Source organism: Pyrenophora tritici-repentis, chromosome 3 (genome assembly GCF_003171515.1).
Source record: "Pyrenophora tritici-repentis strain M4 chromosome 3, whole genome shotgun sequence".
Taxonomy (NCBI): Eukaryota; Fungi; Ascomycota; class Dothideomycetes; order Pleosporales; family Pleosporaceae; genus Pyrenophora; species Pyrenophora tritici-repentis.
Genome location: NC_089392.1, coordinates 1625062 through 1639959, shown reverse-complemented (window position 1 = coordinate 1639959; position 14898 = coordinate 1625062). Strand labels below are relative to the sequence as shown.

Sequence of the window (14898 nt, the reverse complement as noted above, 5' to 3'; positions counted from 1 at the left end):
TCTGAACCTTCTAGGACCCACTTAATTGATTGTTGCGGACTGTGCTCATCAATGCCGATGCGGAGGGGTTCTAGTTCTACTTTCCTGTCTTCTGAAAGTGCAGGAGCATTTTCGAAATGATGTTCCATAGCATATATTATGTCGTCAAAATCATCCTTGAGACCCAATTCCGAATGGATCGTGATCAGGGGGTTGCCCACATCTCCATTCACTTCTGCCGTCCATGTGTGATTTCGGTAGAATTGGTTTGTTGCCTCTTTAAAGAACTGATGATTGACTAGGGTCTAATCCAGTGGGTAGCTGATGCCGTACATGCTGTCACTCTCTGAGTTATCGTAGGTCGCGGTAATTGTTACCCGGCGCTCAGGCGATCTGATTCGAGCGGGCCCGAGGTCATCCATAGTTCGTGGTATACCATGTCTCGAAGCTCACGAGGAAGGTCAAGGAAACGAAATGGGGCTTTGGGAGCCGCGGTGGGGGCTTGAGATGCCATTCCGTTAACGAGTTGGCTTAGGCTACCTTAGTAGCTCTGGTTGAGGCGTCAAGTAATGTAAAAAGGGGATATGTCAAGTAGTTAAACTGTTTGAGGTGTTGCAAAAATTGACTGCGTTGTTCTTTTGAATAGCTAATGAAAGTAAGGTGGGTTATATAGAGGCAGCCTGTGCTAGCATGTTGAGTGTCCGTGCACGATTGGCGAAGCGACGTGATAGTGATAGGCGTAAGTAAAACCTGGTGATTGTATAAGATACGCATATTAACTGGTAAAACTAATCAAGATTTCTTACTTCTTGGTCTGTTTAGTGATTTCCACACCTAAGCATATGGCGCTCCGGCTACATCCCCTCTTAATCTTGATCTCTGCCTTTCTACACACTAACACGCACCCTAATCTCTTCACTTCAACTTCAACGAGTAGTCTAAAGCCTCCCATAACACGGAAAAGTCCATAATTCCTGAAATAGGTGGGAAACACGACCTTAACAACCAACTTGTCTAGCCTAAACCCTGTTGTCTTAAAGGACGAGAGGTCAACTCTAGGAGCTTTGGAAATGTACACAGTCGTGATGGCGAAAGTGATATGATAAAATTCCTGCTTGTTCTTATCGAAGAGACCACGTCCGAACTTCTTCAGGAAAGGGAGATCTGTAGGTCATGTTTTGATCATCTTTATGGCAAAACGAGAGAGTGCTCAGCGTCGAGGATATATCCTTGTGTCAGCGGGCCGTCCTGCGGAGGTTATCTCAAGTCCTCCTATGCCTCTGTTCTCTCACTCTTTGCATCTTCCACGCATCCAAAACGAAAGTTCGTAGTCAACAAACCCTCTGGGACGTGGCCGCGAAGGTGAAAGTTTCGGTAGAATTGCTGTATTGCTTCGCTGAGAAACAGGCGATTGACGCGCATCCACATGGGATAACAGAGCTTTGATTCTGGGGATTGTCTTCAACGTTGTAGGAGAAACCGAAGTCAAGCTGAATATTTCCTGGTTTGCGCATTATGTGATACAGGTTTGCGGTCGTGGGCCACACATCGGCGTACACTGCATCGCGCAGCTCACGCGATAAGGAGAAGAAGCGAAATGGCCCTGTAGAGTTCGCCATGATGTGCACGCAACGGCCGGATGTCCCTTAGGAGATAGACGTGAGACACTTGACAGGCGGGCGGGATAGTGCGACGAGGGAGAAGTCTATGCATTCCGCGAGAATTGTTGGATTGTCTGGTTGTTATTTAGGCAAATATTTGCCTTACTTACCAGCATAGACGGAAGCTAGAATGATTGCTAACGCCACCATTTCTGACATCACTGCATTGGTATTGGGGTGCACTTTGAAAGATTCATATTTGCTACCATAATTATTGGCTATAGTATGAACCGTGAAAGATGTGACTTGACGTCATAACGTATAAAAGAGGTATCAAGGTGTATTCTGAAAGAGGTAACGTACATTCCTAGACCGCAGTCGCTAAGAGACCCTCCCACCGAGTAATTTCAAGATAGGAAAGAAGAGAGACGGGATACCACTACCATGTCTCCGTCTGTAAGGAGATACGTAAATAATCAGGCAACCGCCTAGCGTGTGAAAAACTCATCTCCAGGAACATAGTCGCGTGCTGGGCGTTCCGGTCGCGTTCGGCGCTCGGTCGGCTGACTATCAATGATCGATCTTTTGTTGGAGGCATTGCTCACTTCTCTGGCGTGAGATCGGGTGCTATGGTGGTGATATGGATTCTGAGACATGAGGACTGGCATTGAAGACTGTGGTATGAGCCGGTGACGAGAACGTATGACGAGTTTTCGACCCTCATCCTGGACAGCATCAAGGTTTGTACGCTGTGTGTCTAGTTTTTCTTGTCCTGCTTGTTGTGAGGCTTCCATAGCTGTTATTTCAGCATATTTTCGAGGTAAAGCCAAAGCTGAAATGACGCGATCTTCGGCCGGTGACTGAGGCGTGGTGGTCGTGTAGGTCAAATGACGCGGTGGAACAATTGGCGCATGAGTGACTGGCTGCATGCGCTCCGGGCTTGATCGTCGAGTCATGCTGTGTGGATCATGAGAGGGCACTAGAGGTGACATTCCAGTGGGGGTATATCGTATAGAGAAGCGCGACTTTGCTTCGCCTGTTGTTTTTGAACGAGAATGGTGGCGATTGGACTGGGCTTTCCGGCGCCTCTCTTCGGGGCTAACGACACAATTCGATAGACCAATAGGAACTTTATCCAAAAGCGAATTCGTACAAGCCATCTCTCTGTGCTTCTGATCTGAGGTAGGAGACTTCTGAATAGGCTCAAAGGTAGGCATTGCCATTGGTTTCGGGGAGGTCTGGACCGAGGATGAGAGATTTTGCCGCAGTCGATCCAAAGTTTGGACGAGAATCCCACAGTTTTTGCATACAGGAGTGCTTCCGGATCCCGCACTTAATTGTGAAAAGGAGGCAAGGTCGGAAGCAGTGCTCATATAGACATGTTGGACGTTTGGAGTGTTTTCACCACAAACTGGTGATAGGCTCTTCGCCTTTGTTGGCCGGTTTAGTGCCACTGGTACCGAGTCGCGCTTCTGCTTCCACTGCTGAATCTTCTCCTCTGTGGTCATAGCGCGCGAGAATCCTGAGAAAAGCGATGGACCGACTGTAGGCTCGAAGTCGAAGTCGTCTTGCTGTCGGAACTCCGTAGGCAAAGTAGCCGCTCGAGCAAGTGGTGTTAGTAGAGGCCGGAGGGTATTTTTGGATATACCGGGAGCGCATAGACGGGGTGTATTGTTTTCAGAGCGCATCCTTCTAGAATATGTTGGGCTCGGAATCAGTACGTCAGTCGTGCCTGGCTTTCCTTGTCGGATCATGTCGAGCATCGCTTCACCCTTTGGTGCTGTGGTCAGATTCTCATGACCGTTGGCGGTGATTAAGATGTCATCCTCGATGCGGACCCCGCCGACAGGGAGATAGCGCTCTAGTACCTCAAGGTTGATAAATTTGGAGTGAATGGGCGACGGGAGGTAAAAGTGCTGTAGAGCATAGACCGAGAAGTAGATTCCAGGCTCGACAGTGACCACCATGCCTTCCTCGAGGTGACTACTCTGTGGATCCGTAGGCGCGTGACAAGTTTCGGAGTCGTAGACGGGGTCATGGAAGTTTTCCGGGTATAGCGATGGTGCCTGTTGGTATACTGGCTTTCCCCTTCTCACGCTCATCAACTCCGCCTGGCCCACATCATGAACCTCTAGACCGATATGATGCCCGAGACCGTGGGGAAAGAATGCCCTACTTGTGCCAGCTTTGTAGATCTCTTCCCTGGTTCCATTGCAAAGTATGCCCAGACGTAGCAGTCCATCAATAGCGACCTGATGAGCCATGATGTGCAAATCGAGATACCTTACGCCAGGTTCCAGTCGTTCAATACATGTCTCCTGCATGCGCTGCACTAGGTTGTAGATGTTCTCTGCTTCCTTACTCGGCCACGAAGCTGAAAGCGGGAATGTCCGGGTGATGTCACTTGCGTACAACTCGAACTCACACCCAGCGTCCAGGCACATCAATTGTCGGCCTGCAAGATCTTCGTTGTTGGCGTCATAATGCAGGGTCCCGGCGTTTGGTCCGGATGCAGCGATGGGATCGTAAGCCTGTTGTTTTGCCTGCCGCGATATGCACACGTCCATAAACAGACCTTCAACTTGCGCTTCGTTCTTGTACTTCTGGATGTTAGCCAGTACCTCTCGATGCGCCTGGGAGCTGATGTCGTTTGCTTTCCGGATCCGTTTGATCTCGTGATCGTCTTTGATCATGCGGCACAAGTTCATGGCTGGCTGGAGCGAATGGGAATCGATGCGAGGCATGAGGTTGTCACAGCCTGGTATCCGTGATGAGGGATGCAGGATGTAGATGCCGGTATTTTGATGCTTGAAAGCCCAATTCTGGATGATATATGCAAGGTCTTGCGAGTGATGGACTTGATCAATGTCGTACTTGGCAAGCGCCTCTGCTGGAGTTGAACCGCGACCGTTCCAGATGACGCGCTCAGGCTTAATGCGCGGAATGAACAATGTTAATACGTCGCGTCGGATATCATACATGAGATGGCAGTCGGGCTCATCGCAACTTCATATCATCAGTACTCGTGCAATTGATTGATGGGAATACCGTCTCAACGCACCCGCTCATGTAATAGAAGTATCGCCGTTGCCGAAATGGCGCTGGCATGTCGCTGTCTTCGTTGTTCCTCGCCGGTTGGCCTGGAAGATAGATCAACCCATCTTCAACGCCCAACTCTGCCTGCACTCTACGCGCATGTTGTTTGGCTGCACAATGTCAGCATGAATCTACCAAATCCCATCTTGATAACTGACCTGGATATTTATCAAAGGAAGTCTCAGCCTTGAGATGCAGCAAGTAGTCGTTGTCCTCCCATCTTAACCGCTCCGCAAGACCTGTCGCATCGAGAACTTCCATCTTATTACGTCGTCCTACCCCGGAGAAAGGCTGCGAAAGCGAAAGTTGAGGTTTCGAAGAAGGAGACGAAGCCAGTGTTTTAGTGTGGAGGTCCACCTCACCGGTACGCCAGCCCTGGAGAGTGATCCCTGCAACGCCAAGCTCCGGTCAAACGACCACCACATTGACTTGTTCTGAAGAAACCCAGGCTTTTGGCCCCTTGATACCTGTCTAACTAGATGCCTCGCCTGCTGACAACATATTCACCGAAAAGGGGAACGTGATGATGTTATGCGAACCGTCCGACCCCGCGTCCTCTTGACGTATCCTGCCCAACCCCGCTACCCAAACGCCCATTCAGTGCGACGACGTGCACTCGCAGGATTCGCAGCTTCAATGCCTGGCTGCAGCATATTCATTGGGTTCCATGGGTACCACGAGACGAAATTCACCGATTTCGGATCGACCAGGCAAAAAAGAAGAGAAATGCGACAGGGCGGTCAGCCAAGAGCGCTGATTGGCCACTAACGGTCCTTGACCGGTCACCGGTCGCGACATCAACATTACGGGGATACCGTCACACGTACCATGTTCAGATAGATGGTCAGCTCGTGGAGTACCGGAATGTTTTCGTCTGGATAGTTTCAGTGATATCTGCCGTGATTCATCTGGGCCATTAGCACAGTGTTATGGTCTGAACAAGACCGCAACTATGGATAGCTGCGAAGTCAAGAAAGGAAGGTCCCTTGTCCCTGGATATATTTGCGAGGTCATATGGGGGTTTTTTTTCGTTTTATTATGCACCACACGATCGCAATCGTGGGAAAGATCCAGATAGAAATTCACAGGCAGCTTAGCACATGACCCCGCTCGGTCAGGTGTATGAAGTCGCGATGAGTGTGCCTGCGGTCTGCTGTATGCGCTATCAACGGTATCTTTTGGGCAGTGCCATACAATCAGTCGCCCAAAGATCCGATATCTATCTAGCAAGTCCAAAATCGAGCTTGGAACAATGTTTTAGCGGAGAAAGCGAGTCATTTGCGAACACATGTGAAGGCTGCGGACGGCTTGTCACACCGTACTAGGAATGACAGTTCCGTTACAAGCTAGCAAAATGTGGTCTAGACTTGGAACACATGTAAAGGGCTGTCACCGCTTCTTATCAGCTACATTTGCTCGCCAGACGAGCTAGAGAAGATCCGGTGTTAGCCTTGCAACATCATGTGCACTGGCAGTTGTACAAGGCAGCATAATACATAAAAGGGTAGTATTGTACCACAATATCCGACTGTTCTAGATGGCGAGTGAAATTGAGTGATCAGAAGAACTTCGGTTCACTCTTCGTCATCTTCGTCATCTTCGTCATCTTCGTCATCTTCGTCATCTTCGTCATCTTCGTCATCGACATCTTCATCCTCATGCATATCCTCATCCAAGTCTTCATCCGACACCGAAGAAAGTTGAGCAGGCCACTGCACAAACACCTCATCCTGTAGCTTACTCCAGAACTTCTTCATATCTTTACCTGTGTGCTCCTTCAGCTTCTGCACGTCCGTATCATCGTCTCCACCCCTGAAGTTCACAAATAGATGCCCTTGCTGCAGCATACCAACCTTGATGTGAGTAAGTTCCAGCGGTCCAATTTTGGACAGAGCAATGAACAAATCACGCCAGAAGTTTGGCTTGTGATCAGGAGATGCTGTAGCAGCTCGATTGCGGAGGGATTCATCGAGATTCATCCTCCAGAGGCTCACGTCCTTGAGGGTCGGCGCGAACTTGGTAATGATGTCGACGAGGGTTTGAGCATTAGTGCTTAGCAGGCCAAGCTCTAGTACGTTCAAACGCGACAGAGCAACTGCAGGGGGGTCGGTGAAGTCTGCGTCAAGTAAATGAGCTGCAGGCGCTGGCTGGCCCAGCCACCTCAGGAACTTCTCGTTATTGGTGACCTGGTGCTTTAGGAAGTTCAGGCGGAGATGTGTGAGATTCGGTGTGCAGCGTAAAAAACGCCGGAGTAAACGCCCTGGATTTGGATCTGCGTTCATCCCGTTGCTGTGAGTGTGAAGGTTCCGCGTCGTAAAGTCTAAGCTCAGCAACAGCGTTGTCATATGCTGCAGTACGGGCTCGACTGTGGGCCGGATGAAATCCGGTAGTGAGAATGCAATGTCCGGCAGCCCTTCCTGGCGCAATAGAACTTCAAACTCAGGAGGCTGTCGCCTGGCTTTACCCAGGGCATATAGCATCACAGAGAAAGTTCGTGCAAAGGGGTTGCTTCCGCCTTGGTGTGCCTCGGTAAAGTTATGACTAGGGGCTCTCAGTTGAATTCCCGTCTCCTTGTATACAGTCGTCGCGCCCCAAGAGCCCCAGCTTTTGCCATCCCTGACCCGGCTTGCAGAGTCGAAGTTGCGAATGCCGACAGTGGTAAGGTTTTCAAGACGTTCAAATGCACAAGTGAGCATCTCCCGGTCTAAGCCCGTACTTGTGAGTGTCTGCTGATCTTCGTAGCCTTGGATGTAGCGCTCAGCGGCACTCGAATCTCTGAAGCGTAGTGGCATCTCCTCATAGACATTTACGCCGATGATGACATGTGCCAACTTCTTGGAGAAGCTAACATGGTTGGAAATGTCCACAAGAGCCTGAAGACTCGTATACGTAAGCATGAATTGCTTTTTGGTGAAGAATTCTTTTGAGAACCATTCGTAGAGCGACTTCTCGGTCTGCTTGCAAGTGAGGCGAAGCGATCCCAAGTCTTCGGTGGGCAGGTAGGCGGACACTGCAACGAGTAGTTCAAGAGGGATCGAAAGTAACGACGCCATTTTGGAGATGATGGTAAGAAGGAAGAGTGTGGAGATGCCGAAGTAGAAGTGCGGATGCTCTCCGATCTTATCATGTGGAAGCGCGTCGATCTCGCGTAGGCAGAAATGCGCGCTAGGCTACTTCAGGGGCTGATGCCTAAGGGTACGCCCTCCTCGCATAGAACCGTCGTCTCGGGGCGCTCATCTCGGGACGCCTGACGTCGCACTGAGCGAAGTGCTCAAATACCAGTCCTTTCCTCTAATTGCGCTATAGCACATCTCCCGCAATTCAAAAATTCAGACTGCATCAAGATCACATCAATGCCTCGGAAAGCTGTACCAAAAGCTGCACCAGCTGCCCCGCCGCTGAGTGGCTATAATATCGCGACGTCGGGGCGCTTCTCAGGAACCTCGCAAACCGCTGTGCAGTCGCGTCTCACTGCACTCGGCGCCTCAACTGCATTAAGCGTCACGTCTGACACTACCCATCTGATTGCTACAGAGAAGGATTATGAAAGCAATTCAACCAAGGTCAATGCAGCAGCCACTCATGGTGTCCCAGTTGTGACCCTGGGGTGGCTCGACGCTTGCCAGTCTTCAGGTAAATATGATCCAATCCCGAGCATCATCAGAGGACAAATGCTTCCCAAACTGCCAAAGTCCTGAATCAAATCATTTTTTAGGTTCAAAGGTGGATGAGTCGCAGTATTTGCTCTCGTCAGCTGCTCCAGCGGCTGCTCAGCCGTCTCAGCAATCTCAGCAGCAGGCGAAAGGCAAGAAGCGAGCAGCGTCCTCACCTTCACCAACACCTGTTCAGGACAAGAAGCCCAAGATCAAGGAAAATGCCAAGGTTGGTGACGGTCAGAATGCGAAGTCGAAACAGATTGCGATCCAAGTAGACGAATACTGCCCACGGGCTAGCTGGAGGGTATACGTTGCCCACGATGGTACCATCTATGATGCCTCCCTCAATCAGACAAACTCGTCGGCGAACAACAACAAATTCTACAAGATCCAGGTTCGTACTATACTTCAAGAGGCTCCAAACACTACTAACTCTTCCAGCTGCTAACCGATGGCAATATGTACACCACTTGGACGCGTTGGGGCCGCGTCGGTGAGCGAGGTCAAAACGCTGAGTTAGGCGATGGTACCCTGGATGATGCTATCAATAACTTTGAGAAGAAGTTCAAGGATAAGAGCGGTTTGAAGTGGGCAGATCGCGGTGAGCAACCCAAAGCTAAAAAGTACGCCTATGTTGAGCGCTCCTACAATCCTGACTCGGAAGATGACGCCGATGATGACGATGGTGATGCAGCAGCTGGCGCAGAAGAAGAGGGAAAAAGTGCTTTGAAGCCAGCCAAGTGTACCCTGGACCAGCCTACCCAAGACCTCATGAAGCTCATATTCAATCAGGTAAGCCTAGTCCAAGCACATCTTTGAATATCTTTGAAGCTAACATGAAGCAGACCTACTTCGATGCGACCATGACGGCGCTCAACTATGATGCCAACAAGCTCCCACTCGGAAAGCTCAGCAAAGGCACCATTGCACGGGGTTTCCAGGCCCTCAAAGACCTGTCAGAATTGATTGATCAGCCAGGTGCATCTGAAGCTGAAATCCAACACTTGTCCAACGTCTATCTTTCTGTCATTCCACACAACTTTGGTCGCAATCGCCCGCCAGTCATCCAGACCAATGATGCCCTCAAGAAGGAGATTGAGCTTCTCGAGAGTCTATCGGACATGAAAGAGACCGCTGCAATGCTTAAGAGTCAGCTAAAGGATGATAGTGGAGTCCACCAGCTTGACAAGCAGTTCCAGGGACTTGGCATGAACGAGATGACACCCCTTGATCACAAGAGCCGCGAGTTTGTCGAGATAGACGACTACCTTAACAAATCAAAGGGAGATACTCACTCGGTCAACTATGCTGTCCAGGACATCTTCCGTATCGAGCGCAAAGGCGAGTTTGAGCGGTTCGACAAGAGCAAGTTCTCCAAGATTGCCAGCAACCGCCGCTTGCTGTGGCATGGTTCCCGAGTCACCAACTTTGGCGGTATTCTGGGCCAAGGTCTACGCATCGCGCCTCCTGAAGCTCCCGTGTCTGGGTACATGTTCGGTAAGGGTATTTATCTCGCCGACATGTCTTCCAAGTCGGCCAACTACTGCGCTTCGTACAACTCTGGAAACACAGCTCTACTTCTTCTTTGCGAAGCAGAACTGGGCAATCCCATGCACCAGCTCACAGATGCATCATACAGTGCCGGAGAGGATGCCCATAAGAATGGCATGTACAGCACGTGGGGTATGGGCATGACAGGCCCCAGGAAGTGGAAGGATGCAGGGTGCTTGAATCCCACCCTCGCTGGTTGTATGATGGTGAGTATTCTCTTCTTTCTTTCTGCCTCAATGCCGTTTTGGAGCATGAGTTCCAAGCTAACACTCCAATAGCCCGATGTTTCGATGCCACCAGGTCCCACCATGATTCCTAACGCGTATCTCATGTACAACGAGTACATCGCGTATGATGTGGCGCAAGTCAAGCTCCGATACCTGCTCCGCGTCCAAATGTAGACAGCCCAACCATGTAGCTCCTCGTTAGAGGTATGATACGCTAGTACGCGTCGCAGTGTTTGTAATGGCTTCCATTCTCGGGCGTCCAAGGTCTTTCCTAGCGGCGTCTCTGGGAACGGTCTAAAATGGATTACGTGGCGTCTTAGTCTAGCAATGATATGTATCTTCATCATGTTTACTCTTTTCCCGATCTCTCCTTTGTTCAATACGGTTGTGGCTACTTCGTGCAGGCAGTGAGTTGGACATGCAGTAAAGTAACAGAGGTATATTCGTCGTTGATCAGGTACAGGTTTTGCACATGATTGCTATAAACATAAGGATAAGTCGTCAAACGCCGAGCAAGATAAGCACAAACCAGTCTACTCGCGCCCACCGACCCTCCGCTCATAGTCGTCTGTAAGGCGGGAGGCATCCACGACTTCAACGCCCTTGCCAAGACCAACCATGTCGGTGATCTGCCACCACCTGACGATATGCTCGCTCTCCTTGCCCTTGCGCATCGGACTCTCATCGTCGGTATCAACAAGGCCACCGAGACCCGTGCCGTCGCCTCCTACGATGACCACCGTCTGGCCCACCCATTTCCTAATGTCCTCGACATTCTGTCCGTTGACACCGCTCAGAGCATCGACAACATACACGAGATCCGGGCCGAGGTGTCGCACCATGTGCACAAAGCCAGTCTGTGTGCTAAAAGGCATGACCATAGTTGGGTCTTCGACCAAGCGCACAGCCTGAGAGTGCAGCGAGTTCCAGAGCGAGTTATCTGAGCCGCGGGTGCTGGGCGCGGGGGTGAAGACGACGGGATCCATGGAGCGGAGCTCATCGCCAGGCGTGCTGATAGCTGAGTACGAGTCGCCGAGCGACGACGAGTTTGCACGAGAGTTTACGCGGGAGTTTGCACGAGATTGGGGGCGCGAGCGCATTGTGGGCGAGTAGATGAGGACGAAGAGCTTGGTTTTCGAAAAATCAGTGTTGGGGAGGTGGGAGAGGATGGTCTGTTGGTGTTATTGTTAGTCTTTGGCACATGACGGACAGGATAGAGTATTGGTTGACTTACGGCATTCTCTTCACGGTATGAGCCTTCATTGTCATGGTCCATATCTGACAAGCTCTCTGCACTGACAACCAGCACAACTGTCCTCCTCTTCCCCCAGTCCTTGTCTCCCCTGCCCTCGGCCTTTCGCACAGTCTCGGCAAAGCTCCTCGTGTGCGTATCGACTGCCACACCGCTGTCTCTGCCCTGCGCCTCCACGTTCCTCCTCAGCGTAGCCTCTTCGCTCCATCGCGAATGGTCGCCAAAAGCCTCGTCCCTGTCTTCCTCGCGGATCGAGGCCAAGGCGGCCCCAGCAGCTGCACCTGCCGCCGCCCAGCCCGCCGCCGTCTTCTTGCTTACAGTGTCGAACAGCTGCTGAGGCGACGGTGTACGCCGGATGACGCCATGTGCGCGGCCAAGTAGGGTACTATCACCCCATCCTTCACCGCCTGCCTCTGCAGCCGAGAAGCCCGAGACATCGCGGCCTACGGCGGACCTGCCCTGCCTTCTTTCCTGCGCAGAGTCCTCGCCATAAGACAAATCGTCGTCGGAATTATAATCCCGGCTATCCTCACGCGAACTCCATACCCAAGCAGCTAGACCAGCAGTCGCAACGGTAACAGTAAGGATGAGAGGAACATAGAAGCCGAGGGCAGAGCGGTTGTTGCGCGACGAGGACTGGCGGCGGTCGTAACGGTCGTAGTTGAAAGATGACATGCTTGTTTTTTCTTCCTCAAGCCATACTATGTCGAGTCGTGATTCGTTTCGTAAAAGGTCGGGGTATGAATGTTATGAGGGAATTTCGGGGGAGAGTGGGTTTGTTTGGATGATGAGGCCGCAAGCGCCGCCCTTCCCTGCTCTGGTTTCATTTGGTGGCTGGGGGGGGAGAGCTCTGCTGATGGTGGCTGACACGTGCGGGCCTTGCCGAGGTGACAGGCCGCGAGTCATGGCATGCTTTTTTGTCAGGCGGGGTGAGCAGAAGAGTCACCCCCACACTGGTCTCTGGGTAGGGTACCTGCAGGAGCACGAGAGTGCTTAGCTATACGATACGGTACGGTACGGTACGGCACTGTGTGAATTACAGGGTTTTCGTTGTTCCGACGTGGGGTAGTTTCTGCAACTTTGACATCTTGGACTCGACCACATAGCGACTTCCTGCACTCAACGAGCCTAACTCCATATACCACCTTCACAATGCCTCATGCGACGAGTCTCCCAGCACCGGGCTTCCAGGCCTTGATCCTGTGCGGTCCCGGCGCATCATTCAGTACCTTCACCTCGACGCCCAAGGAGATACCAAAGGCGCTGCTACCTATTGCGAACAGGCCTATGGTCTGGTATCCGCTGGAATGGTGTTACCGCATGGGAGTCACAGGCAAGACTTCAAGATGCATACAAATACACTGATACTAACAATCCACAGATATCACAATCGTGACCCCCTCTGAGTCATTAGATGTCATCGAGGCTGCCATGTCGCAAAACCCACATCTCACAACACTTCCCTCGCCCAAGCCCGACATACTGGCGCCAAAAGGCCTCTCACATCAGACCAGTACCGGCGAGCTGTTCCGGCTACCGGAGATACAAAGCGCCATCAAGGGCGACTTCATCGTTCTTCCCTGCGATCTTGTATGCGAACTAGACGGCACAGCACTGGCCGATGCGTGGATGGTTGAACAGGGTGGATTTGCAGGAGCGAGCGGTGGTCTTGATCACAATGGCGGAAAGATCCCATTCAGCGCTGGGGGAGAGAAGCTGGGTAGGAGAGGAGGGTTGGGAGTCTGGTACCAGACCAAGGGCGAGGGCAGCAGGAAGAAGGAAGAGACGGACTTCATTGCGACAACACCGTTACCGACACCGACCGTCCCAGTACCCACAGACTCTTTGCGCCGCAACATCTCCAAGCTAGTGTACTCTGTGCCCACGGACACACTCAACGACATTACAGAAGAGAACAAGACTTTCCCACTACGGCATTCGCTCATTCGAAAGCATGCGCGGATAAAGATGCTCACTACACACCGCGACGCGCACATCTACATCTTTCCGTACTGGGTCCTCGAGATGATTAAGAAGAACGAAAAGTTTGACAGCATCAGCGAGGAGGTCCTAGGTTGGTGGGCAAAAGCAGGTTGGCAGGAGGGACTGGGCGAGAAGCTAGGTCTGCGGCAGATACTCCAAGGAGAAGACGAGGAGTCAGACCACGGCTCGCAAGTCATCGAAGAAGAAATCGACGTTTCCAAATTCAGCACAACCTTCTCGGGCGGCGACAAGGCAGACGATACAACCGCGCCCACCCCCCTCGCCTCCAGAGTCACAAAGTCGTCCAGCATACCTGAATCCGCAAAATCCCTTACCACAGATTCCAAACTTGTCGTACCCCCTATCCTAGCCTATGTCCAGCCATCCAGCCCCAGCGAGCCCCTCATCCGCCGAGTCGACGACTCCCACCTCCTCCTCACCGTTTCCCTTCGCCTCGCCAAACTCCCCTCCATCGAAGAAGCCGGCCGCGGCGCCGCCTCCCCCTTCGCCCATGCCCACAAAATCGCGCATAAAGACTCCATTCCCCGCAAATGCCGCGTCGAGGCTGAAAACTCGCTCCTAGCCGACAACGTCATCGTCGAAGAAAAGACCAACATTAAAGAATCCGTCATCGGCCCCAACTGCAAGATCAGCGAGGGTGCACGCCTGCTCAGGTGTCTGCTCATGGACGGCGTCGAGATTGGCCCGAACGTTCAACTGACCGATTGTATCCTGGGCAGACGGTGTAAGATGGAGGGCGGTGATGCCAAGGATGGTGATAAGACAGTGCTCAAGGACTGTGAGGTTCAGGATGGGCAGGTCGTGGAGTGGGGCACGGAAGCGAAGAATGAGAAGTTTATGCGTTTTGATGTTGGTGATGATGGGGGGAGTGAAGGGTTTGGTGGAGATGATGTGGATGGGGAAGAAGGTGAGGGGTTGGGACTGTGAGAGCTGTGGCAGGCATTCTACGAGTGATTATGTGTGATCACTTACGTATCTTTTAGGAAATCAGAGTATGTTGTTGTTAGTGTTCTGTATGAGCGTGAGTACAGAGGGACTCTTGGGTGTGCTGTGAGACATTGATATCGACATATCATGGTATCTCTGCTGCATACTTGATACTATGCTCCAAATTCTTTGCGGTATAGTGATAATGAAACTGAATCACCGCAATATATTCCACTACTTTACTGCCTTTGACACAATCCACCAAGCCCTTTCAGCCTACACCAGCGGTTATCCCCACCATAAAGCCACACTGCCATCATTGTACAACCACCCACCCATGCTCCGAGCACTCATGCACCAAAGATACCTCGCTAGAGCCTCCCGATCTCCCCCAAATAACCATTGTATCGTACCCACGGTACTGCCATTTCCGTATACGAGCATGTCCGCTGAAGGGCTTGAGGTGGCCTTGGGAGACATATATGCCATACAGACCATGATAGCGCGTATTGTATAGAGTATAGTATCTGTTGAGTACCTCCAGCGTATATCAAGAGTAGGTGGTGCGGGGTGAGTATGCAACTGGTTGATGTATACCCATTGCG

The 14898-nt window shown here is 51.5% G+C and overlaps 4 protein-coding genes across 4 annotated transcripts; 2 read left to right on the top strand and 2 right to left on the bottom strand.

The window, feature by feature from the left end:
* Positions 1-2068: 2068 nt before the first annotated feature.
* On the bottom strand, positions 2069-4937 carry PtrM4_079900 (PepP, Xaa-Pro aminopeptidase; the record flags this gene model as incomplete). The annotated part of the gene is made up of 3 exons (XM_066106406.1): positions 2069-4586; positions 4642-4786; positions 4835-4937. 3 exons carry the CDS (start codon positions 4935-4937, stop codon positions 2069-2071), a joined length of 2766 nt encoding a protein of 921 aa, XP_065963344.1.
* Positions 4938-8029: 3092 nt separating this feature from the next.
* PtrM4_079890 (poly polymerase 2 ADP-ribosyltransferase 2) lies at positions 8030-10284 on the top strand (the record flags this gene model as incomplete). The annotated part of the gene is made up of 5 exons (XM_001940868.2): positions 8030-8309; positions 8392-8726; positions 8774-9124; positions 9178-10089; positions 10162-10284. The coding sequence occupies 5 exons, from the start codon at positions 8030-8032 to the stop codon at positions 10282-10284; spliced, it is 2001 nt and encodes a 666-aa protein (XP_001940903.2).
* A 359-nt stretch (positions 10285-10643) lies between these two features.
* PtrM4_079880 (Tymo-45kd-70kd domain containing protein) lies at positions 10644-12037 on the bottom strand (the record flags this gene model as incomplete). The annotated part of the gene is made up of 2 exons (XM_001940867.2): positions 10644-11282; positions 11345-12037. The coding sequence occupies 2 exons, from the start codon at positions 12035-12037 to the stop codon at positions 10644-10646; spliced, it is 1332 nt and encodes a 443-aa protein (XP_001940902.2).
* A 477-nt stretch (positions 12038-12514) lies between these two features.
* PtrM4_079870 (DUF4045 multi-domain protein) lies at positions 12515-14293 on the top strand (the record flags this gene model as incomplete). The annotated part of the gene is made up of 2 exons (XM_066106405.1): positions 12515-12695; positions 12744-14293. The coding sequence occupies 2 exons, from the start codon at positions 12515-12517 to the stop codon at positions 14291-14293; spliced, it is 1731 nt and encodes a 576-aa protein (XP_065963343.1).
* Positions 14294-14898: the final 605 nt, after the last annotated feature.